This window comes from Rhinolophus sinicus, linkage group LG14, assembly GCF_036562045.2.
Source record: "Rhinolophus sinicus isolate RSC01 linkage group LG14, ASM3656204v1, whole genome shotgun sequence".
Taxonomy (NCBI): domain Eukaryota; kingdom Metazoa; phylum Chordata; class Mammalia; order Chiroptera; family Rhinolophidae; genus Rhinolophus; species Rhinolophus sinicus.
This window is the reverse complement of record NC_133763.1, coordinates 30,932,341-30,957,666: the sequence shown is the minus strand read 5'-3', so window position 1 is coordinate 30,957,666 and position 25,326 is coordinate 30,932,341. Positions and strand designations below refer to the sequence as shown.

Genomic DNA, 25,326 nt, shown 5'->3' with positions numbered 1-25,326 from the left:
GAGACTTGGCTCTGCCCACAGCAGGGTGTTCTGCTGCGTGAGAGTTGACCACTTAAATGAGGAGGTTTGGCCTCTATGGGCTCTTGTGCCTGTAGAGAATTCCCTCTGGGTGTGTCACTTGTAGGTCAAACCCGGTAGTACTCTGGTTTGGTCTGGAGTTGGCCTCTGGGTGTGTTGAATCTTGTGCCTCTTGGGCTGGGCCCTGGTGTAGGGCAATTTCAGAACAAAGCAAATCACCAAGCACAACAACAACAACAACAAAGAAAAAATCAAATACATTCACATGTAAAAATAACTGATAACCCACACTCAACACAGGCAACGATATCAAAGAAATAAAAACAAAACAAAACAAAACAAAAGCAGCGCCAGTCTTGGCTTAAGCCCACCAAGTAATCTCCAGGTTGTCCTCTGCTGTACCAAAGAGTCCTCTGTGTATTGTGCAGGCAGAGCTGGTCACTTGGTACCCAGAGTGACGTTGGGACTGCAGATTTAGATGAGTGGGGCTGAGGGGTCTGGATGGTAGTTTCTACAAAGTCAGTACAGTTTCTGCCCTTACCTGCACATATGCGCCCTGAGAGTAGCACAACCAGCCCTGTGTCCAGTTCTCCTGAGTCTTAGGGCACTTCTTCCGTGTGTGTGTGTGTGTGTGTGTGTGTGTGTGTGGCGGTTGGGAGATTTCTGAGCTGCTGAAAGCCCAGAGCTGCGTCTGCTACTTACTGCTGATCCCTGGGAGTGTCTCCGCAGATGTAATTGCCCCGCCCTAGGCACGCCAGAAAGGGTGGGGGCTGGGGATGGAGGGTCTTCTCTCTCCCAGCCCAGCCATGTCACACTCTTCCCACAGGCCAGAAAAGGTGGTGGCTGGGGGTGGAGGAGTCTCTTCTCTCCTAGCCCAGCAAAAATCACACTCTTCCCAGACTCTTCCCTGGGTCAGAGCTGCACTCCAGTCTTCCCAGAGCCTAAGCACTAAGGCTCCTCTATAATCTGAGACTGTTCCTCAGTTCAGGGGCTAGTTTAAGTCTCTGGAAGGGCAGGGATAAGATTGGGAGAGTGAGGGGAGGGGCCCAGGTATGGAGATTGTGTCCTTACTCCGATCTAGGGTATGGCCTCAATTTAAAAAACCCTACTGGGACCTTGGAAATTACCAAATTAACTTCTCCCCCACTTCCATTGGCACATGAATTTTTCCACTCATATTTCACCTTGTTGAGACTATGTCCCAGTATAGTATGTGGGTTCTAATGCATTCTAATATTCTAATGCTCTTTTGGGGAGAGAAGAAATAACATAACTAAGAAGACAAATTAAGAAATGACTTACCAGTAATACACAAAAAAGCCCTTCCCAGGCACATTTATCATGTTGAAAATCTGAAAACCAGGAAGGGGAATAATGGAGTTGTGATTAGACCTGATAGAGTATCCACTGAAGCACTGCATACTATTTTCAAGAATGCCTTGTCCTTGCCCAAGGATTTTATATCCTCTTCATTAGGAAGACATAATAGAGATGGTTTTGAATTAGAAAAAACACTGTATAAATATTCTTTCTTACCATTTGCTTCAATCCCAAGTCATTTCCAAGCTTTGGAAAAGTTAAGGCTACAATTTGTCTTTGTTAATAATTATGTAGTATCCCATTTTATAGTTTTTTCACTGAGTATTTGGGTTGTGTTCAGTTTTTAAAATTAATATAAATAATTCTAAAGCATGCAGAGCATGTCCGGGACCCTTCCCCACCCCACCTAGGGCAGGGGGCATGTGTGGACACCACTCTGGTGGTGAGAAAGCTCTGCAAGTGAGAAGCTGGGATTAGGCTGGGGTCTGCCACAGAACAAAACTTAGAGAAGACCTGACAGAGGCAAGAAAATTCTTATCTCAGGCTCTGAATTGCTTTGTATCAGAAGTCACTATTGACATGTTGGTCTTTTCTGTTTTTCCTACTATTCATGTCTCCTACATTTCCACTTCTGGGTGTCACACAACAGAGAGTATATGAACTTTATCATACTGAAGGCAGAGCTGGTTGCCGCATCAGCCACATGAGAAATTCAACTCTCTCATTGTACTCTCCCAAAAGAATTGCTGGAGCTGGTGGCCTCCCATTGCCAGCATCTGTGACGACCCATCCCAGCATCCCTCAGATCTTTTCTTTTTTTTTTATGGAGATGTGCTTCATCTGCCAATTAAGAAGTCAGCTGGATAATTCATCCAGCTTCATGGCAAGAACTTCCAAGGGAGGTTAAGGCATCTTCATGGACAGAACAAGAAGGGAAAGACGGATTGCTCTGTACCTCCACTGGTTTTAGGTGGTAGCTGCTCCAGCTACCCTTCAGCCTCCATTTCAGACTTGCAATCAGAACAAAAAAATTCATCTTTAGAACAAAACACAAAGTAGACTTTACACTTACTGTCTGGGATGTCAAAGGAAACAATGTTCTAGAATATACTGAAGCAGGATTGTGCACAGGAGGATCAGACTGTTGAGATATCTGAAAAGCAGGGCATGACACTGCACAGGCTTCTTACCTAAGAAAAGCAGTGAACCTGTGCTCTCTCACAAGCACTCTTGGTTTTAAAAAATGGCAGGTTAGATTATATCAGTGCAACTCAAGCCCTGTCCCAAATAAAGGAGGAACAGAGCATCTACAAAAGCAAAATGGAAGTCACCTTTAATGTTTACTACAGAGAGGCTGTGTTGGATGACAGTCAGTCCTTTCCCTGTCATAATGGATCCTTTACTCATGAGGACTAGAGGTAGAACCACTGAAAAAATCTGCTACCAATTTAACTCTAAATAAGATCCCATAGTCCTAGTTCCTTTTTGGGTGCTATGATGCAACAAAATGCATCCAGGTGTTTCTATCCTGTTTCAAATACTGCAGCCTTTGAAGGAGACTTAAAAATAAATCTATGCATGAAGGCCGTCATTGGCAAGATAACAGTGTGCCAAGTGGGAAACGATAATGACCTAAATCATGAGTCAATGGGTCTATCTTAGGAAATGAACCTTTCTGGATATCATGTAAGGTTCTTTCCATATAATAATAACAGTGACATATATATGGGACTAGGAAAAACTTGCACTTTGGTTTGAAGACATCAAACACGTGAAGCAGAATGAGGAATTTTTTTAAATCTGACTTTCTTGTGAGGATGCTATCTGTTGGCATAATAGATGAAATCCTAACTTATGTCTAAAGTTGTTTTTATAAGTGCACCTTCATGTGTTCAGATCACCAGCAGCAACAACAAATGTTGCAGGGTAGGTAGCTACAGTCACAGCAGCAGCGAAAGCACCCACAAAAGCACAAGTAATTGAGTCAGAAAATGAGGGTTCTGCAAGTTCACGACCAGCTTGCAGATTGGAATTCTGACCAGTCCATGCCTGTCAGTTGTCCCCAGTAAGATCTATGAGAGTGTAAATTCTTTCCAGACTTCCATGGCAGGGATCAGAACTTCCTTACAAATCTGAGAAGACTATGTCTTCTACACAGAGCTTTATTCCCTGTAATCAGTCTGTGTCACCCTAGCTTTCTAAGTTTATTCAGTCAGACTTTGCTGTAGAAATGTTTGAACCATCACATCTGACCACTTCTAGGTTAGAAGATTTGGTCAGTTATTTATCATTTCCTGAAAACCAACAACACGTAAGAAACGCACAGCCTATTCTGGTAACTTCTCAGGTATATTATGGAAGGGATGTATCACTGTATCACTGCCAGCCAGAAACTCAACTCTAGGCCCACAGATATTTCAAACCAAGTTTCGGAATGGATGAGTTTTCAGTGAAACATACCCAGCTGAATCAAACCGCATAAACAATGCTCTGACCATCACTAGTAAGAACTCTAACACATGCACATTCTTAACTATCACACATGTTTCACCTCTTTCTTATCCATCAGAAACCAGACCTTTCCCAGAATGACACCCAGTGAGTGCCTCTAACTCCAAACCCAATTTTCACCTTGGTTCTTGGATGCTGCTTAAGGTAAGAATGCAGAAAGATAAAACTGAAGGTTCAGTGCCAGCAATTTCAAGCAGAGGCATTGATGCATGTTGTAATGTTGTATCAAACCAAAATGTAATATTTGGCCTTAGAAGACAATTAAAAAAATTAAATATGTATACATCAGTATTAAAATAGAAACTGTGCTGCTACAAATACTAATATACTGCATTTCACCTTATTCTGAGCAGCGCAGTGCATGAAATATTTACTTGAAGGGGAAATGAGTATTTCAGAAGCTTTTGAATAAGACAAAATTTTCTCTATTTAAATTCGTATCAGAATAAAAATGAAATACATAGGGCTTGAACTTCTGGAATGTTATTAATTAATCAAATACAAAGTTAAAAAATGACACCTATTTCCTATATTTTTAGCTCCTGTTTTTTCTCAAACATTAAAATAAGTAGTGTGATGTTTTTATTTAAAAAAAATAAACCAATGTAATGCTTTTCTCCTCTGTTAATCTAAGTGCTTCACCCATTTTTTGCTTACCTATAACAGTATAGGGTCTATAGTTTATATACAATATGCCATTTTCTTGTTTAAATTAATAATGTCTTTTCTGCACACAAATATATTGTTTCTTAAATCCAATAGTTTTGATCAATTCTGGTATGTTATAACTACATTACTCACCTGCTGTGTTCAGGTAACACAAAGTGAAAGGCAAATAATGACTGAAAAGAGAAGTATTACATAATCTAATGGCTTCTAGACTTTACTATTATGTACCTTACAGTGAAAAACTTTTGAAAGGAAAAAGATAGTCTTTCCTAATTATTTCTTAATATTTATATAAGTATTAAGATGGTAGCACTTATACCTCGTGTATTCAGAAGAATTCTTACCTTTATTAAACTCTACATAATGATAAATGAATGATGATTGGATATACTTTAAATTTTTGCAATATGTAAAAAAATCTGCTGTTAAATGCAACCATTATTAAGTTGCAATCAAGTGGGGGAAAAGGTTAATGAAAAACTACATCAAATAAGAAAAGGCAAGACTGCCGAGGATTCAACCCTTCAGAAATGAAGGTTTGGGTCACCCAGTAGGTAGGTAGAGAACACTGACCGACTGAAATCAGGGCTGAAGGTGAAAGAAAACATAAAATCATTTGCAGAAGAAGGAAATTATAAATACCAAACATAATTCTCTTTAAGCTCTCTAATTCTTCTTGAATTAGTTTTTGATTGTTTATATTTTTCCAGAAGACACTGCATTGTGTTCAACTTTTCAAGATTACTGATGTAAAATTATTTATGGTAGTCTCATCGTTTAAAAATCACTACTCTATCTTTCATTATATCTGCTTTTAATTGCTAATAATGTTTATTTGTGCCTTCTATCTTCTATTCATTTCATTAGAGGATGGTTTATTATTTTCGCTTTATGTAGTTTTTAGTTTCGATCTTCCTTATTTTGTTTTTCTAATTCTTTTTCCTGCCGTCTTTATTACTTCCTTCCTTCCACTTTCTTTAAGTTTACCCTATCACTCTTTCAATAGCTTCATAAGTAAAAAGCTTAATTTATTTATTGCTAGATTAAAAAAAAAATAAATGTATATAAGGTTTCCTTTAACGCAACCTCACAAGTTCAGATGTGTAGTACTTCCAGTCCTTAAGGTACAAACATTTTGTTATTTCTCCTGTAGTTCCATGAATATTTGGGAATTCAGTTTTAAGTTCCCAAAAATTTAGATTCTTTTAAGTCGTTTTACTGTTTATTTCTGATTTTACTGTTACAATATGGTCAAGTGATATGGTTTGAATGACTTTAGGTTCTTAAAAATTATGACCTCTTGGTTGCAAGATAAATAAGTCCTGGGGATATAATAATGTACAGCATGCTGACTATAGTTAGCAATACTATATTGTATATTTGATTTTTTAAATAAAACTATAATTTTATTAAATGAGGGAACAGGTATGATGGAACCAAGACTACTCTGCACAGACTTTCCCATATCACTTTAACTTTTTAAAAAAGATTTTTACTAAAATATAGCTAACATACAATATTATGTTAGTTACAGGTATACATCATAGTTTTTCAACATTTATTTACCTAAAGAAGTGATCAACATGTTAAGTCCAGTAGCCATGTGAAAGCGTACCATGCTATCACAATATTGACTATATTCCCTATGCTGTACATTATATCCCCATGTCTCATTTGTTTTACACCTGAAAATTGTAACCTCTTATTCCCCTTCACCTTTTTTCCCCTTTTTAATTTTTCAATTAGAGTTGACATTCAATATTATTTTATATTAATTTCAGGTGTACAACATAGTGGTTAGATATTTATATAATTTAAGAAGTGATCCCCCTGACTAGTCTAGTATCCACCTGGCACCATACATAGTTATTATTATATTATTGATTATATTAGCTATGCTTTACTTTACATTCCCATGACTATTTTGTAAAAACTAATTTGTACTTTTTTAAAAAAATTTATTGGGGTGACAATTGTTAGTGAAATTACATAGATTTCAGGTGTACAATTTTGTATTACATCACCTATAAATCCCATTGTGTGTTCACCACCCAGAGTCAGTTCTCCTTCCATCACCATATATTTGATCCCCCTTACCCTCATCTCCCACCCCCCACACCCCTTACCCTCTGGGAACCACTAAACATTGTTTGTGTCTATGAGTTTTTGATTCTCATTTGTTTGTCTTGTTCTTTTGTTGTTTTTGATTTATATACCACATATCAGTGAAATCATAAGGTTCTCTGCTTTTTCTGTCTGACTTATTTTGCTTAGCATTATACTCTCAAGATCCATCCATGTTGTCACAAATGTTCCTATACCATCTTTTCTTACCGACGAATAGTATTCCATTGTGTATATATACCACAACTTCTTTATCCATTCATCTATGGAAGGACATTTTGGCTGTTTCCATGTCTTGGCCACCATAAACAAAGCTGCAATGAACATTGGAGCACACGTGTCTTTATGGATAAATGTTTTCAGATTTTTTGGGTAGACACCCAGGAGAGGGATTCCTGGGTCATATGGTAATTCTATTCGTAATTTTTTGAGGAACCTCCACACTGCCTTCCATAACGGCTGCAGCAGTCTGCATTGCCACCAACAGTGTATGAGGGTTCGTTTTTCTCCACAGCCTCTCCAACACTTGTTACTATTTGTCTTGTTGATGATAGCCATTCTGACTGGGGTGAGGTGATATCTCATTGTGGTTTTGATTTGCATTTCTTTGATGATTAGTGATGTTGAGCATTTTTTCATATGTCTATTGGCCATTTGTATGTCCTCTTTGGAGAAATGTCTCTTCAGATCTTCTGTCCATTTTTCTTTTTTTTTTTCTTTCTTTTTTTTTTTTTAAATTCAGGGCTGTTTTTATTGTTACCTTTTTCACCTGAGAGCTTTTCTTGGTTAAAACTTTAGAATCCTCTGTACAGAATTTGGTTTTCATAGATTTGAGAAACACTGAATTCCAAATACCCAAGAGCAAATAGAGAAAGTGATTTGAGGCCTCCCTAGGTAGAAGTGAGTTCACAATTTATGTTTTTGTAAATATAAATTTTATATTTATATTTAAATGAGTATTTCTATTTATAATAAAATGAATTCAATATGTATATTTTTCCTTAACACAAGTCCTTCTCACTGACTCCTTACTTTAATCATTAATTAAATGAATATGTCAGAAATAATTGTTTGTGAGAGCAGAACTGAGTATGAAACAGACATATATCTGTTAAAGAGCTTGTACATGCAAAAGAAGAGATGTCCATTCAACTCAAGTAAGCTTAAGTCCAAAAGGTAAGTATTGGTAGGATGTTAGAGAATCTCATAGTCTGAAAAGGTAGCATTTATCAGGGGAGGGCAACTCTGAAGGCCTCGGCAGCAGAAGTTCCTGGCCTTTTCCTTCTAGAGCTCTCATATTGAATCTGTTTCAGTTTAGATTTCAAATTCCCAATAGATAGCATCTGAATGACTTGAGCAAGGCGTTAGTTAAGGTGAGGAAGTTGCTTGGAAGCTGGCTCTATGGACCAGTAGGTAGAGAGGGGCAGCAGATACACATATGTGATTTTTAAAATGAAAAACACACAAGTTCAAAGATATTTGCATATGCCATTCCTGGGGAGATGTTTACTCTGCTTTGCCTTCAGAAGAAAAGTGTGAGAGGCATCAAGCTAAATTATCTCTATGGTGTTTTCAAACTCTTAATATTTTCTCAGTTAATAAATCTCCATAGATAGCCAAAAACTTTCTTTTTCCTCCTCCAACCTAGTTCATGGCTTTCTTTTTTTTTTTTTTTTTTTTTAATTAGTTTCAGGTGCACAAGACAAAGCAAAACTTAGACGTTTATCATTTATATCCCTCACACTGTGTGAACCCCCCTCCCCCCATCCACTATCCCTCTGTACGTTCCCAAAACCTCTCACCTTCCCCTTATCCCCACCCCCCCGCCCCTCTAGCAACCCTCTGTTTTTCCTCCATGTTTCCAAAACTGTTTCTGATTAGTTCATTCACTTATTCTTTTCTTTAGATTCCACATATAAGTGAGATCATATGGTATTTGTCTTTCTCTTTCTGACTTATTTCACTTAACATAATGTTCTCTAGGTCCATCCATGTTGTTGCAAATGGTAAGATTTCTTTCTTCTTTATGGCTGCGTAATACTCCATTGTATAAATGTACCACAGTTTCTTAATCCAGTCATCTACTGATGGGCATTTCGGTTGTTTCCAGGTCTTGGCTATTGTATATAGTGCTGCAATAAACATAGGAGTGCATAAAGATTTTTGAATTGGAGTTTTGGATTTCTCCGGATAGATACCTAGGAGTGGGATTGCTGGATCATAAGGTAGTTCCATTTTCAGATTTTTGAGATATCTCCAAACTGTTTTCCATAGTGGCTGCACCAATCTGCATTCCCACCAACAGTGCACCAGCGTTCCCTTTTCTCCGCATCCACGCCAGCACTTGTTGTTTGTTGATTTATTGATGATAGCCATCCTGACTGGGGTGAGGTGGTATCTCATTGTGGTTTTTATTTGCATTTCTCTAATGGTTAGTGAGGTTGAACATTTCTTCATATGTCTGTTTGCCATCTGCGTGTCCTTTTTAGAAAAATGTCTCTTCATGTCCTCTGCCCATTTTTCAATTGGGTTGTTTGTTTTTTGTTGTTGTTGAGTTTCATGGATTCCTTGTATATTTTGGATATTAGCCCCTTATCGGAGGCACTGTTTGCAAAAATCTTCTCCCATTCAGTTGGTTGCCTCTTTATTTTGTCGATGGTTTCTTTTGCTGTGCAGAAGCTTTTAAGTTTCATATACTCCCATTCGTTTATCTTAGCTTTTACTTCCATTGCCTTTGGAGTCAAATTCATAAAATGCTCTTTGAACCCAAGGTCCATAAGTTTTAGTACCTAAGTTTTTTTTATGCAGTTTATTGTGTCAGGTCTTATGCTTAAGTCTTTGATCCATTTGAATTAACTTTGGTACATGGTGACAGATAGCAGTTCACTTTCATTATTTTGCCTGTGGCTATCCAATTCTCCCAGCACCATTTATTGAAGAGGCTGTCTTTCCTCCATTGTATGGTTTTAGCTTTTTTGTCAAAAATTGTCTGTCCATATTTATGTGGTTTTATTTCTGGGTTCTCAATTCTATTCCATTGGTCCATGTGTCTGTTTTTTTGCCAGTACCATGCTGTTTTGATTGTTGTAGCCCTGTAGTACAAGCTAAAGTCAGGGAGTGTGATACCTCCAGTATTGTTCATTTTCTTAAGATTGCTTTGGCTATTCGGGGTCTTTTGTGGTTCCAAACAAATCTGATGATTTTTGTTCTATTTCTTTAAAAAATGCCATTCGGATTTTGATGGGGATTGCATTAAATCTGTATATTGCTTTGGGTAATATGGCCATTTTTACTATGTTGATTCTTCCAATCATGAGCACGGAATGTCTTCCCATTTCTTTGTGTCTTCTTCAATTTCTTTCAAAAATGTCTTGTAGTTTCAGCATATAGGTCCTTCACATACTTGGTTAAGTTTATTCCTAGGTATTTTATTCTTTTTGCTGCAATTGCAAAAGGAATTGGTTTTTGTATTTCTTTTTCTGATATTTCACTATTAGTATATAGGAATGCACTGGACTTTTGTACATTGATTTTGTAGCCAGCAACTTTACTGTATTCGTTGATTGTTTCTAATAGCATTTTGGTGGAGTCTTTAGGATTTTCTATATATAGCATCATGTCATCTGCAAAGAGTGACAATTTAAATTCTTCATTCCCAATTTGGATGCCTTTTATTTCTTTGTCTTCCCTGATTGCTCTGGCAAGGACTTCCCACACTATGTTGAAAAGCAGAGGTGATAGGGGACAGCCCTGTCGTGTTCCTGAACATAGAGCAAAGGGCTTCAGTTTTTCACTATTAATTATGAGGTTAGCTGAGGGCTTGTCATATATGGCCTTTATTGCATTAAGGTATTTTCCTTCTGTACCTATTTTATTAAGTGTTTTAATCATAACTGGATGTTGTATCTTGTCAAATGCTTTTTCTGCATCAAATGATATAATCATATGATTTTTGTCCTTTATTTTGTTTATCTGATGTATCACATTGATGGATTTGCGGATGTTGAACCCTCCTTGTGTCCTGAGGATGAACCCCACTTGGTGGTGATGAATAATGTTCTTAATGCATTGTTGTATTTGATTTCCTAGAATTTTGTTTAGGATTTTTGCATCTGTATTCATCAGAGATACTCATCTGTAGTTTTCTTTTTTTGTGTTGTCCTTACCAGGTTTTGGAATCAGGGTAATGTTGGCGTCATAAAATGAGTTAGGGAGTACTGTCTCTTCTTCAGTTTTTTGGAAGAGTTTGAGGAGGATTGGTATTAGATCCTCTTTGAAGGTTTGGTAGAATTCACCAGTGAAGCCATCTGGTCCCAGACTTTTGCTTTTGGGAAGGTTTTGGATGACTGATTCAATTTTGTTACTGGTGATCGGTCTGTTTAGATTTTCTAGTTCTTCATGGTTCAGCCTAGAAAGGCTATATGTTTCTAAGAACTTGTCCATTTCTTCTAGGTTGTTGAATTTGGTGGCATATAGTCCTTCATAGTATTCTTGGATGATCCTTTGTATTTCTGTGGTGTCCGTGATAACTTCCCCTTTTCATTTCTGATTTTGTTAATTAGTGTCTTCTCTCTTTTTATCTTAGTGAGGCTAGCCAAGGGTTTGTCAATTTTGTTTATCTTTTCAAAGAACCAGCTCTTTGTCACATTAATTTTTTCTATTGTCTTTTTGTTCTCTATTTCATTTAGTTCTGCTCTGATTTTTGTTATTTCCTTTCTTCTGCTGACTTTGGGTTTCATTTGTTCTTCTTTTTCTAGTTCTTCAAGGTGTAACATGAGGTTATTTATCTGAGATTTTTCTTCTTTCTTGAGACAGGCCTGTAATGATATAAATGTACCTCTTAAAACAGTTTTTGCTGCAACCCAAAAATTTTGGTAGGCTGTATTTTCATTGTCATTTGTTTCTATGTATCTTTTGATCTCTCCTCTTATTTCTTCTTTGATCCAGTCATTCTTTAAAAGTATGTTGTTTAATCTCTACATATTTGTGGTTTTTCCTGCTTTCCTTTTGCAGTTGATATCCAATTTCAAAACCTTGTAATCAGAGAATATGCTTGGTGTGATTTCAATCTTCTTAAATTTGCTGAGGCTAGTTTTATGTCCCAATATATGGTCTATCCTTGAGAATGTTCCATGTACACTAGATAAGAATGTATAGTCTGATGTTTTAGGATGAAGTGCTCTATCAATGTCAATTATGTCCATTTAATCTAATGTGTCACTTAGGGCTGATATTTCTTTATTTATTTTCTGTTTGGATGATCTATCCATAGCTATCAATGATGTATTTAGGTTCCCTAGTATAATTGTGTTTTGGTCAATTTCTCCCTTTAGTTCTGTTAGTAGTTCCTTGGTACATTTCAGTGCTCCCTGATTAGGGGCATAAATATTTACGACTGCTTTGTCTTCTTGTATAGTACCCTTTATCATTATGAAATGTCCATCTTTGTCTCTTGTTACCTTTTTTATCCTGAAGTCTGTTTCATCTCATATCAGTATAGCTACACCTGATTTTCTCTGAATACCATTTGCTTGGAGTGTCCATTTCCACCCTTTCATTTTGAATCTACATTTGTCCTTGTAGCTGAGATTTGTCTCTTGGAGGCAGCATATCGTTGGGCTTAGTTTTTTTATTCAATCTGTTACTCTGTGCCTTTTTATTGGTGAGTTCAGTCCATTTACAGCTAGGGTGATTATTGATATATGAGGTTTTCCTATGATTCTATCTCTGGTTTTCTGGTAAGACAGTGTCTTCATTGTTTCTCTTTGTTGCTGTCTATTATTTTAGTGTGGTGGTAGTCTATGATTTCTCCCTCTGTTTCTTCTTTTTTTATGTTATATATTTCAGTTCTGGATTTTTTCTGAGTTGTTACCATTAAGTTTATGTAAAAGAAAGTGTCATATTTAGAGTATTCCATTTTCTTCAGCATGCTTACTTTCTCCATTCCCTTATGCTGGTTCAGACATTTACTCTCTCCCCTTTTATGTTTTGTTGTCACAAATAATCCCCATTTATGCTGGTTGAATAACTTCCTTCCTTTCTAACACAGGTCATGTGTTAGAAAATTCCCTCAGCTTCTGTATGTCTGGAAAGGTCTTTATTCCTTCTCCATATCTAAAGGATACCTTTGCTGGATATATTATTCTTGGCTCATAATTTCTCTCTTTCAATAGTTTGAATATTTGAGTCCACTCCCTTCTGGCTTGTAGAGTTTCTGTTGAAAAATCTGATGATGACCTACTGAGTGGGCTTTCTTTTGTAGGTTACCGTCTTCTTTTCCCTGGCTGCCTTGAGGATTCTTTCTTTGTCGTTGATTTTAGACAGCTTTAATACAATGTGCCTTGGAGAAGGCCTGCTGGGATTGAGGTAATTAGGTGTTCTATTGCTTCTTGGATTCAAAGACACAGTTTTTTCCACAAGTTTGGGAAGTTCTTGTTGACTATTGTTTGAATATATTCTCTGTTCCCTTCTCTCTTTCTTCTCCTTCTGGTATGCCCATTATTCTTATATTGCTCTTTCTGATGGAGTCAGTGAGTTCTTGTAGAGTTTTTTCATTTCTTTTAAGTCTCAAGTCTCTTTCTTCTTCAATCTGTATCATTTCCAGATTTCTATTTTCGATGTCACTGGTTCTTTCCTCCATCTGGTCAGCTCTATTGCCTAAGCTGGCTATTTCATTCTTCATTTCTTTTATTGAGTTTGTAACCTCCAGAAATTCTATTTGGTTCACTTTTAAAATTTCAATCTCTTTAGCAAAATGTTCATTTTGTTCTTTTATTGCGTTTCTGAGTTCATTAAACTGCCTATCTGTGTTTTCTTTCATCTCGTTGAGTTTTTTCAAAACTGCAATCTTGAATTCTCTGTCATTTAAGTCACATATTTCCATATCTTTCAGTTCATCTTCTGGAGACTTTTCATTTTCTTTCTGAGCTGCCTTATTATCTTGCTTATTCATGTCAATTAGTGAATTATTATTTCTCTTTTTAGGCATCTACAGTGGTGGATTCTGCAACAAGTTGTAGGAAGAGGTCTTTTCTTTTCTTTCCAATAGGTGTTGGTAGAATGTTTTATTTTCTTTCCAAGTGCAGCCCTTAATTCTCTCTCATGCTGTAGTGTTATATTTCTCTGCTTCTCACACAATGGGGGGATTCCCTGGAAGGTGGGCTTCTTCTCTGTGAGCAGGATGCCTGGTCTCAGGACACCACTTCTGTTGGGGGATGTGGAAAGCTTCTGAAGTTCAAAAGTTCTTCCTGGGGCCAGCCCGGTGGCTCAGGTGGTTAGAGCTCCATGCTTCTAACTCCGAGGGCTGCCGGTTTGATTCCCACATGGGCCAGTGGGCTCTCAACCACAAGGTTGCCGGTTCAACTCCTCGAGTCCTGCAAGGGATGGTGGGCTCCGCCCCCTGCAACTAAGATTGAACATGGCACCTTGAGCTGAGCTGCCGCTGAGCTCCCGGATGGCTCAGTTGGTTGGAATGCATCCTCTTGGCCACAAGGTTGCCTGTTTGACTCCCTCAGGGGATGGTGGGTTTTGCCCCCTGCAACTAGAAAACAGCAACTTGACCTGGAGCTGAGCTGCGCCCTCCACAGCTAAGTCTGAAGGGACAACAACTTGAAGCTGAACGGCACCCTCCACAACTAAGATTGAAAAAGACAACAACTTGACTTGGAAGAAAGGCCTGGAAGTACACACTGTTCCCCAATTAAGTCCTGTTCCCCTTCCCCAATTTAAAAAAAAAAGAGTATGATTTATTAAAAAAAGTTCTTCCTCCATCAGATTCACGGCCTTTGTGTTTCTATGGCTTTGTTTACTCCTGCAGGGAACTGCCCAGATAGGTGAGAGCAGTGACAGGGTGGGTTGTGGGAGGTGGCCCAGAGCAATGGTGATGATCACCAGCACAGCCCGTCTTGCACCCAGGGTTCCCTATCCTTCACTGAAATGAGTTAGGCTGCGAGTCCGTGGCTGAGGGCTGCAGTTTTCAGAACTGTAAATATTCTGCTTTTGTGATGTGACAGTACTACTGTTCTGCTTCTAGCATTGGGAGGTTGGGGGTGGGGCAAGCTCTGGGAGGGTAGGGAGGAGTTGGCTAGGCTCCGTGCCTAAGCCTTCCATCCTCTGCTTGGCAGTGAGGGCTTAAACCTCCATTTTCACCCTTTCCTCAGTCTTTGCTTTGGTGTCTCTGCCATGAGTATTGGGTTCAGCCGTGTTATATGCTGAATACTCAGGTGGTCATGTGGGCCATAAGGGGAGTGCTAGAAGTCCAAATTCGTCCTTCTCCTGTGACTGCAGTAGCTCTGGAATGCAGGCAGCTTGGAGCTCCGAGCATGGGTTTGCGTCCTGCCCCCGCCAGCCCGCGTCTCTGCACTTCCCCCTTCCCTCCTCTCATGGTCGCCCAATTTGCCCACTTTTAGATGATTTCAGTTGCGTGTTTCTTAGTCTTGCCTGTCTGCTGTGCAGGGACTCCTTTGTGGAGTTATAGTTGTTCAATTTGTTGTAAATTCCAGGGGAGATTTCAAGAGGCTCACCTCATGCTGCCATTTCTATGATGTCAAGTCTAGCTTTTGTTTTAAAGTCCATTTTTTCTGATATAAGTATTGCCACTCCAGATTTTTTTTCATTTCCATTTTCATGAACTTTTTTCCCCATCACTTTACTTTCAGTCTTCCCGTGTCTTTCAAACTGAAGTGAGTCTCTTATAGGCAGCATATGTAAGGGTCTTGTTTTCTTATCCATTTAGCAACCCTATGTCTTTTGATTGGAACATTTAATCTGTTTACATTTAAAGTAACTATTGATAGATATGCAGTTATTGCCATTTTATTATACATATTTTTTTCTTCTTTCTTTCCTTTTTTTTAAAATCTTAAATACATCCATTAAACATTCCTTGAATACTGGTTTGGTGGTGATGAACTCTTTTAGCTTTTTCTTGTCTGGAAAGCTCTTTATCTGTCCTTCGATTTTAACTGATACTGTGTTTCCCCGAATATAGGACCTAGCTGGATCATCAGCTCTAATGTGTCTTTTGGAGCAAAAATTAATATAAGACTGGGTCTTATATTATATTACATAAGACCTGGTATTATATTATACTATGTTATGTTATGTTGTGCTATGTTATTATAAAGATCCAGTCTTATATTAAAATAAGATTGATTCTTATATTAATTTTTGCTCCAAAAGATGTATTAGAGCAGATGGTCTGGCTAGGTCTTTTTTTGGGGAAACCCGGTAGCTTTGCTGGGTAGAGTAATCTTGGTTATAGGTGCTTACTTTTCATCACTTTGAATATTTTGTGCCAACCCCTTCTGACCTGCAAAGTTTCTGTTGCGAAATCATTTGACAGTCTTATGGGGGCTCCCTTGAAGGTAACTAACTGCTTCTCTCTTGTTGCTTTTAAGATTCTCTCTTTGTCTTTAATTTTTGGCATTCTAATATGATGTGTCTTGGTGTGGGCCTCTTGGGTTCATCTTATTTGGGACTGTCTGTGCTTCTTGGGCTTGTATATAAATAGATATCCTTTGCCAGATTAGGAAAGTTTTCTGTCATTATTGCTTCAAATGGGTTTTCAATTCCTTGCTCTCTCTCTTCTCCTTACTCCCATAATGTGAATGCTGTTACGCTTGATGTTGTCCCAGAGGTCCCTTAAACGCTCCTCAATATTTTGGATACTTTTTTATTTTTGCTCTTCTGATTGGGTGTTTTCTGCTACTTTATCTTCTACATCACTGGTTTGATCCTCTGTGTCATCTAATCTACTGTTGATTCTCTCTAATGTATTCTTCATGTCTATTATTGTATTCTTTATTTCTAACTGGTTCTTTTTCATGTTTTCTACCTCAATTTTTGTTTCCTATCTCTTTGTTGAGGTTCTCCCTGGAATCATTGAGCATCTTTATAGCCAGTGTTTTGAATTCTGCATCTATTATTAGATTGCTTGTCTCCATTTTGTTTAGTTCTTTTTCTGGTACTTTGTTCTGTTCTTTTATTTGTAACATGTTTCTTTGTCTCCCAATTTTGACTGCTTCCCTGTGTTTGTTTCTATGTACTAGGTAGGGCTGCTATGGCTTCCAGTCTTAGTAGAGTGGCTTTGTGTAGTAGGTGTCCTGTGGGGCCCAGTGGTGCACTCTTCCTGGTCACTTGAGCCACGCACTCCAGTTGTGTCCCTTGTGTGGGTTGTATGTGACGTCCTCTTATAGTTGAGCTTTGGTTGCTACTTGCACATCAGTGGGAGGGATTGACCCTAGGGCTCATTTGTTATGAGTACTGGCTGTGACTACAATGGAGGAATTGTGGTGCAGGATCTGCCTCAGCAGGGCTCTGGTGCCTGCCCAATCCGCATCTTGAGTGTGTTGTTTTTGAAGGCAGATGGGTGATGTTCCAGCTCATTTTGAAGCTGGTCACTGGACGCACCAGCCCCAGGACTGCCTTGGGGATCCACTGCAGGTCAAGTTCAGTTGCAGCCTGTGCCCCACCCGGGGCCACCCAGCAGCAGCCACAAAGAAATCTGTAGATGGCTCCCACCCGTGCTGTGTTTGGAAATGCCTCAAGAGGCCAAGCTGTGAACCAAGGCCAGCTACTGCTAGTGCTGGCTTAGGGCTGCTCAGCCAGAGGTACAGGACATGCTCAAACCAGATGTTATTTGTCTGGGTTCTGCAAACCTTTGAGAGACCCTAGGAAAGTCTATAGCATGAGCTAAGGTAGGCGGTTTGTACAGAAAAGCCACTGGAAGCAGCTTGGGTGTGCCCGAAAGTTGGGCAGGGCAGGGTCTCAAATCACCAGGGTGTGGCAAATAATGGTGATAACCAGCTTGATGGAGACTAGGATGTGATGGATGCCTGCATCTGCGCACAGGGAAAGGGGAGGGCTCAACAAAGAAACAATGGCCTCCGCCAGCTCCTCCATCCAGGAGAAAGCTGCCCCTCCAGCCCCTGACCTGATGCCAGATGACTCAGTTCCCCCTCCCCCCATATATGTCTGCAGTGACTCTCCAGCTGCTGCCCCAGTGCTGGAGCTCAGAGCCAGTGATTCCATCAGTGAGTAAGTGTGGTGCGGCCCCTTTAAGAGGAGTGCCTGTGAGTGAAGCTGCTCTCTATCTCACTCGGTCCCATTCTCCACTAGTTTTCACAACCAGAAATTATGTGGACTTTTCTCCATGGCACTGGAACCCTGGGGGGCGGGGGGGGGGGGTGAGGCTGGGACCTGTTGCTCTTCTGGTGGGGGTAACCTCCACAGCCAAGATAGCCCTTACAATTTTTAATGGTGACATGCGTATGTAGGACCAGCCTGTTCTACATCTCTGCCCCTCCTACCAGTCTTGAGGTCACTTCTTCCTGTCCTTAGTTGTACGGTTTCAGTTCAGCAAGATTTTAGGCAATTCTCTATGATGATTGTTTTGTAGTTTAGTTGTAATTTTGATCTGGTCAAGAAGGTAATCACAGCGTTTACCTACTCTGCCATCCATGGGACTGGAACCTCCATGAGTTTTTCTTTTAAGGACAAGCTATGACCTAGGAGAGGAATTCTTCAGTCTGATGCCTGGGATTATCAACTTGACTGCTTGACATCTGAGAACCAAGCAGAGAAAGAAGTTATTAGGCTTTCTCTTTAGGAAGAAGAGTTTCTCTAAATTTCCCTTTTAAGTATGATGTAACTTCTCACATTTACCCTCTGCTATTCCAAGACTAGGTCCTTTTTGTTCAATCTCTCCAAAGAGTAAACCTTCAGTCTTAGGCACTTATCCTTGGAGGGGGGGGGGGTTGGGGTAGTTCACTAGCTATGTGAGGTAGAGAAGGGACTCTATGGAGTGTGCAACTTTTCCTTTTAAAGTCTTTACCAATCCTCCTGTTCTTTGTCCTCTCATTCTGCACTTCTGCATTCAGAGATCAATTGTTTGTAGTTCCTGAGATTTTTCTTGGGTTCTGCTATAGAAATTAGCTTGCATTTTATTTGCTTTCTCCCCTCTGGCTCAGAAGTTGTCTTTCTCTGGCCTGTTAAGTCAGTTACCATTCCTCCATTGGCTTTCCCAGTTTCTAAAATGTTGAATTTTCTTGTTTGCTACTGTCTATCTTCTTTGTCCTTGTGGCTTTATGCATTTTTCAATATAAATTAATAAACTACTTTTTAAAGCAGTTTTGGATTTAAAGAAAAATTGAGCAGAAAGTACAAAGAATTTCCATATACAGTCATGTACCACTTAACAACAGAGGATACATTATGAGAAATGTGTCATTAGGTGATTTTGTTGTTGTGCAAACATCATAGAATAAGCTTATATGAGCCTAGTATAGCCCACCACCTACTTAGGTTATATGGTATAGCCTATTGTTCCTAGGCTACAAGCCTGTGCAGCATGTCACTGTACAAAACAACATGAGATTAAATCAAGCACAAGAGAAAATGATGCAATCAAGAGATTTGACATGGCACACTGTTTACAGTAAACTTTTTTATAAATAGAAAGAATACATCCTAAAACAATGATAAAAAGTATAGTAAATACATAAACCAGTAACATAGTTGTTTATTATCATCAAGTATTATGTACTGTACATAAATGTATGTGCTATACTTTTATATGACTGGCAGCCCAGGGGGTTTGCTTATACCAGCATTGCCACAAGCATGTGATTAATGCATTGCACTATGACATTACAATGACTACAATGTCACTAGGTAATAGGAATTTTTAGCTCCATTATTACTTAATGGGACTACGATCATATATGCAGTCCATGGTTGACCAAAACATCACTATGTGGGGCATAACTATATATAGTATGAACATATGTGCCTAGAAACTAAAAATAAAAGTCCATGCATAATTTTCCAAAATAATTTTGTTCCTTGGTATGTTACATTTATTGCAACTGTTCTTAACATTTAAAAACTTCAGGTGTAAGAGGGATTCTCTGAAAATTCATTGTTTTCTTCCTTTCTAACAGGTTTGAGTTTTATCAGTGCTAGTTGTAATGCTTAAACATGTATAAATATTTATTAGACGAAGCTATAGCTAATCACACATATAGTGGCAATCAGTTTTGTATAGTGGTTTAACCTGTCTTAATCAGGACTGTATAGGTAGGGATGAACTTCAAACTATGAAAGTTGGAGGACATATATGTTGAGGAAAGTCAGCAGCATGGAGGGGTTGGTGGATTTCAGTAAACAAGCACACATTTCGGAATTTGAAATACATTCTCCAAGCTGTCACCATGGCTGTACTGTGTAGAGGATGTTTACTGCATGTTGGTTTTACAGCATTATATGCAGTGCTCTTTGGAGTTCTCTACAGCTATTCTGAAACATGTTTGAGTTTTGCACTCAAGAAGTAAATTACTTTGATCGCCCAGGTCAGTCAGTCATTTTTGAGCATTGATAGGAGATTCCTTTGAATCCATGCCTTCAGAGGCATAGGAGCCAGTCAGGACCCTGCTCCAGTGGAAAAAAAAAAAAAAAAAAAAGATTCTTTTATTGAAACCCCAGCTTTCTTTAAAAGATGCCAAGGAGCACTGAATTACAGGACCGCCATAAAGCCTTTCCTCTATTCTTTTCACCACTCCAGGCCCCGGGAAAAAAGGAATGTCTTTGTTTTCAGGAGTTACCACATAGTTTGGAACCTTCAGGGCTATTTCTGAAACTTCATTGGGATGTGCCAAAAAATTCTCCTTAACACACACAGTTGAATGGAAAATAGTTTTGAGATATTTCCATTTTTTTTTGCATAAAAATATATTTAATGAATAAAAGAAAGTCTAGCTTAAAGAAATTCACAACTTTTGAGATACAGTAGGGAATCTGAGGTCCAAAGCTCTAAAACCAATTAGTTAATAAATGTTTACCGAACACTTATTTTGCACAAGTCTGTTAAGGAGGTTCAAAAGTCTGAGATAAAGTCCTGCCCTCACACTGCCTTCTTGGACAGAGAAACCCAAATTCCGGGAACAATGCAAGAGTTAACTAGTAAGCCTAGACAAATACACAGGCAATGAAGCAAGGTTTGGGTTGGGCTTACAAAAGAGTGTTTCAGGCAATATATTCTATAGGTTTTGAATAGAGGCACCACAATGATCTGAAAAATCCTGGACAATCTTCACAAAGAAAGTACACATTAGGCTGGGGTTGAAACACAGATAAGAACCAGATAACCTGACTGGGCAGGGAAAAACAAATAGCAAATAGTCTTGGAGAGAGTGTGGTGGTTAAGAGCCAGGAGTGGGAGAGGTTAGAAGGGTGAGGGGAGCCAGATTGCTAAATGCCCTGATGGTAACGCCTGGCTGAGAGGCTGAAAATTATTTTTGGGATCCAAGGTCCACAGCAATGAAAAACCTGACACTCAATGCGGGGATCCCTTTTCCTTCTCTCCCTCCCCTTTTTCTCCTTTAAAAACGCAACCTTATTCGATATTCTCAGCCGCTGGGAAATAAGGCAGCAATTAAGGCACTCACAGGTGTTCCTGGCCCATAAGTTCTCTCTGAGGTGGAGCCCAGGGCAGTCGGAGGGAGTTGGCCAAGTAGGATTAGACGGGTCTGCAGGCTGATCCGGCTTCGGTGAATATGCTCACTGCCGGAATAGCCCTGGGGTTAAAGGAGGTTCCCCGCGAGTGACAGGTACTTTCACTATTCGAATGTCTGTGATCACACGCGGCGACTGCGGAGCGCCGGCTGAACACCGTCTCTTTTCAACATATGATTGGTGTTTGCAGGTTTCGTCTATCATGTTTCCCCGAAAATAAGACCGGTCTTATACGGTAGCTCCTGCTCGCTAGACATGGAAAACTCATAACACTGATGAAACGACAACATGTCACAGGGGGGGCTGAACAGGGAGAGCGAGTAAAAGAGTCCCAGAAAAACTCGTTTTCCGTGCAGACGGGTCTGCAGAATCTGCATTAATATGTAGCCTCCCATCCCCTGGCCCTATGCCCGTGGGCGGCCCCTGCACTCTGCTCGCCTCCCTTGCAGCCAGCAGAGGGCTCCCGGGCTCGCGCGCTCCGTCTCCAGACGCTTAGGTGCTGGGGGAGGTAGGCTCCGACGAGGGGCAGAGCGCACCGCCGCCACGGCCCCGGCACCGTCTCACCCGGGTGAATCCAGCGCGGGGAACGAGTGCCCGAGCGCCGAGGCCGCCAGGGACAGTACAGGGGCCGCTCTCGCGAGGTGGGGAGGAGACTCAGGAGGAGAGGGGAGGAGGAGGGGGAGGGGAAAGGGGAGGAGGAAGGAAAAGAGAGGAGAGGAGGAGGAGCTGCCCCGCCCAACGGAGCTGCGGGAGCGCCAGAAGCCCCAGCCCTAGCCGCACGGCTGCACGCTCTCCTCGCCGCTCCCACGCCTTCCGCGGGCGTCTAGGGCCGTAGGAGCTTGGCGGATCGTGAGGAGTCCCCGCGGCCCGAGCAGCCTCCGGAGCCGAAGCAGGGTCCTGCCAGCTGTCCGTCAGTCCGTCGGCCGCGGAAGCTGCTAGGAGGCGTCATGTAGCAGCAGCAGCAAGCCCACCGCGGATTTGCAACTATTTATTTATTTAGGTGGGGGAGAGGCGCGGCGAAACTGTCTCTCCGCTGGGCCTCCTCGCCTCCTCTCATTTGCGCGCTGCTTTTGCCTCTAAACACCGAGGGGTTCGAAGAGGGCGGGGCCGTGGATCAGAGTGGTACCTGCGGTCCTCTCACGGAGGAGCCATGGCCGAGGACAGCGCCGAGGTGCCCCGCGAGCTGACAGGTAAGAGCCGCGCGAGTGGGTTTTCCCCCGCGTCTGCGCCCATGGCCTCCTCCACGCTGCCCACCTGGGCCGGGGTCCCGCAGTCTGGCGCCCGGGGTCGGACTGCGGTTGGGCGGGTTCCGGGGGCGCCGGGAAGTTTGCTCCAGTCTGACTGCCTGGAAAGCCTAGTCGGGAGAGGCCGGGGGCGGGGGGGATGGGGAGGCGGGAATCAGGCGCCCGCCGCCTCCCGCGGTGACCAGGGCGTCAAGGTTGGCGGAAGGAGATGGCTGCCCGGGTCTCGGGAGTTCTGTAGGCGAGGAGAACCTTTACAGCGTCCGGTCCACTGCCCCCAACTCGGGGAAGTCGAGCACCGGACGCCTGCGAGCGCGCAGTAGGTCACCTCCACGTCCCCGCCCCCCAATCCTAGACAAGAGGTACCCCGCTGACATGCAGATTTGGGGAGGGGGAATGCTGGTGTAATAAGGACTGACCTTGGCAAGGCGTGGCTTCGCTTAGCGAGCTGGGAGCGAAAGGGTTACAGGACTGACGCAAAGTCGGGCCAGGAAATTGAGGGTTAATAATAAAAGCCTTATTTTAGTAATAATTATCCTACCTATTCTCCCCACCCCAGATCTCTTAGGGAACCAGTGTGGGGTACCCTATGCCAGGTGACCCATTGTTTGAGTCCCTTGACGTTACTTTTTTGGAAGAGAATGGGGGCCTGGATTTTATGCCTTGGAGGTTTAACTTAATTTTTTGGAGGGTTAAGATGGCAGAGCTAAAATGAGGTAAGGGGACAGTGTTCTGAAAACGCAGCGTTTAAGCCTGTGTGTGTAGCGTGTTGTAACAAGGTATGCGGGTCTGTGTGCTCGTGTTTTGAGCCCCAGTGATGTATATTCCTTACTGTCCCTGCCTTGGCACACTACACGGCCTACAGCTAAGTAAGATGATGTTGAATGGTGCTGACAGCAAGAGGAAGTAGTTCTCACCGCCCTTTCATCGGCATCTGGGGAATTTGCCCCTTTCCTTCTTTTAGCCACAATACTTTGCAGAAGTTTGTACTATGTGCTCCTCCTTTAGTGATTCTTAACTCAGCAAGTGAATCTTGATGGAAAGAAGCTGTTGCTAGGTTTGTATAGAAGCTTCTGCTTTTGTTGAATTGAAAAGAAAGAACAACCAGTTATTTACCTGAATTAAGGGTATGAAGTAGCTCCCTCCGCTCCCCTCACACTTCCGGTCTCCTCCCTCCTCAACCCTGTGGAGTCAGCACCTCAGGTAAGTATCAGCTGCTTTTGCTGGATGGAGTGAGTGGTCCATCCGGTTCTGGGAGGCTAAGACCTTTCCAACACTCTGCCTGGAAGAGGAAACAGACCCAGAGCTCTGAGCTGCCTCTAGAGGTTCTGAGAAAGAGTTTAGGGGAGGGCTTGCTTAGCTGGCTAGGGGATAAGGATAACTAAAGAGGGTAGCAGATTTTTCAATTAGTTGTCCTGACCCTGGTAGTGAAAAGTATAGGTAATTAAGACTCAAGAGAAAGGGTGGTGAAGGATGGAGTGGAAATGAGACAACTGGTTTATTGATGTTTTTTTTAAAATAAGTACTTTGGTATATTTTAAAGTTGAATTTAACCCTTATCTAGAAATGGGATTTTTATGTTTATCGAGTCTTGTCCATTTCACATGTCTTTCAACTAAGTGACACATGCTTTTGGGATATGCCCAATCTGATTTTTCTGGGCCTTTAAATGGTCTAATTCAGGTGGGATAGGGGAAATTCGTGCACCTGCTTTTCTCTCTAATTTCAAGTGCTCACAAGAGTTCCGTTCTGATCAATCCAAAATGGCAAACATGTGAAAACCTCAGTATATTCTCTTAAGGTAATCTCCCAAGGCATTTGAAAACGTACTGTATATCTTTCTGATTATGAAAGTAATACAGGCTGTTAAAAATTTTTAATTGCAGAGAAGAATGAGAAGAACATGTCACCCATATTACCACTCCAAGATAGTTACTTTTAACCTTTTGGTATATAACTTTCCAGTTTCTTTCCATGTGTATATGTTCTCAAGACTATTTCAGATGTAGCCAGGAGGAGAATAGGGAAAGGACATCCCAGGAAAGAATAATATTTGCAAAATCCTGGGGCTGTAGAAGGTGGAGATGACAGGGATGATTGTGTCTTTAGGTGTGTGCTGAGAAGTTAAGTTGAAAAAATGCGGAAGACCTTGAATGACATGTTACAAGATTTGGGTTTATCCCCAAATAACTGCTACTCATAGACCAAGAGTGACATGGTCAGTCAGACCTGTGGTTTTGGAAGGGTCACTTTTGGTTATGGAGGGAACAGGGGCTGATACTAGGTTGAAGGTCCTGGACTTTGTCTTGGTGAGAGATTCCGGGGGCGAGAGAGTTCTGTCTTGGTGAGAGATTCTGAGGCCCTGAATGTAGGGTCAAGCCCAGGGATCAGGAGCTGTTTAGGAGGGAGTTCTAGGAGGGAATTCTCAATAGGTGACTGGCTATCTGAGAGAAAGAAGTTGAAGATAGTGGTGAGAGGAGGAGGAGGAAGATGATGAGTTTGGTTTGGGACCTGTCTAGTTTGGGGTCCTCACGGGATTCCCAGGAACACCTTCCTGCCACCATCCAAAAGTTCAGGTCTTCCTATGTCTCTCAATCCTCTTGTTCCATTGTCTTTGACCTCTCTTTGGGGTGTTGTATTGTGATGAATTTGGAAGAACAGATGGCCAGGAGCACCTTGCCCTGATTACATTGTTCAGTCCAGTTCCGGGTCTTTGCTCTATATCCCAACCTTCATGTCAAGGCACTCATAGAGAATGATAATGTTTATATGGCACTGAGGGCCTGAGGTAACCATCCAAATGAGTTTGTGAATTCCTGTTGTGCTTATGGTCTGCATGCAATGTAGTGCTCCATGACACTGCCTGACAGTCCCCCTGTTTTCTTTTCTTGTGTGTGCATCCTGTTTACCCAGCAAGATTATGTCATGCCTT

General features: G+C 41.1%; 1 protein-coding gene across 13 annotated transcripts in view; it reads left to right on the top strand.

Moving 5' to 3' along the window:
- The first annotated feature begins 21,862 nt into the window (after positions 1 to 21,862).
- The window catches only part of CARMIL1 (capping protein regulator and myosin 1 linker 1), a 351,277-nt gene continuing 347,813 nt past the window's right edge, over positions 21,863 to 25,326 (top strand). For 9 of the 13 annotated variants that reach the window (XM_074319291.1, XM_074319290.1, XM_074319289.1 and 6 more), the window contains exon 1: positions 21,863 to 22,343. In XM_074319291.1, the coding sequence (XP_074175392.1) occupies positions 22,304 to 22,343 (40 nt within the window). In that variant the 5' untranslated portion in view covers positions 21,863 to 22,303. The remainder of the gene's footprint in view (positions 22,344 to 25,326) is intronic. The other 4 variants (XM_074319294.1, XM_074319293.1, XM_074319288.1 and 1 more) reach the window with 1 other exon arrangement.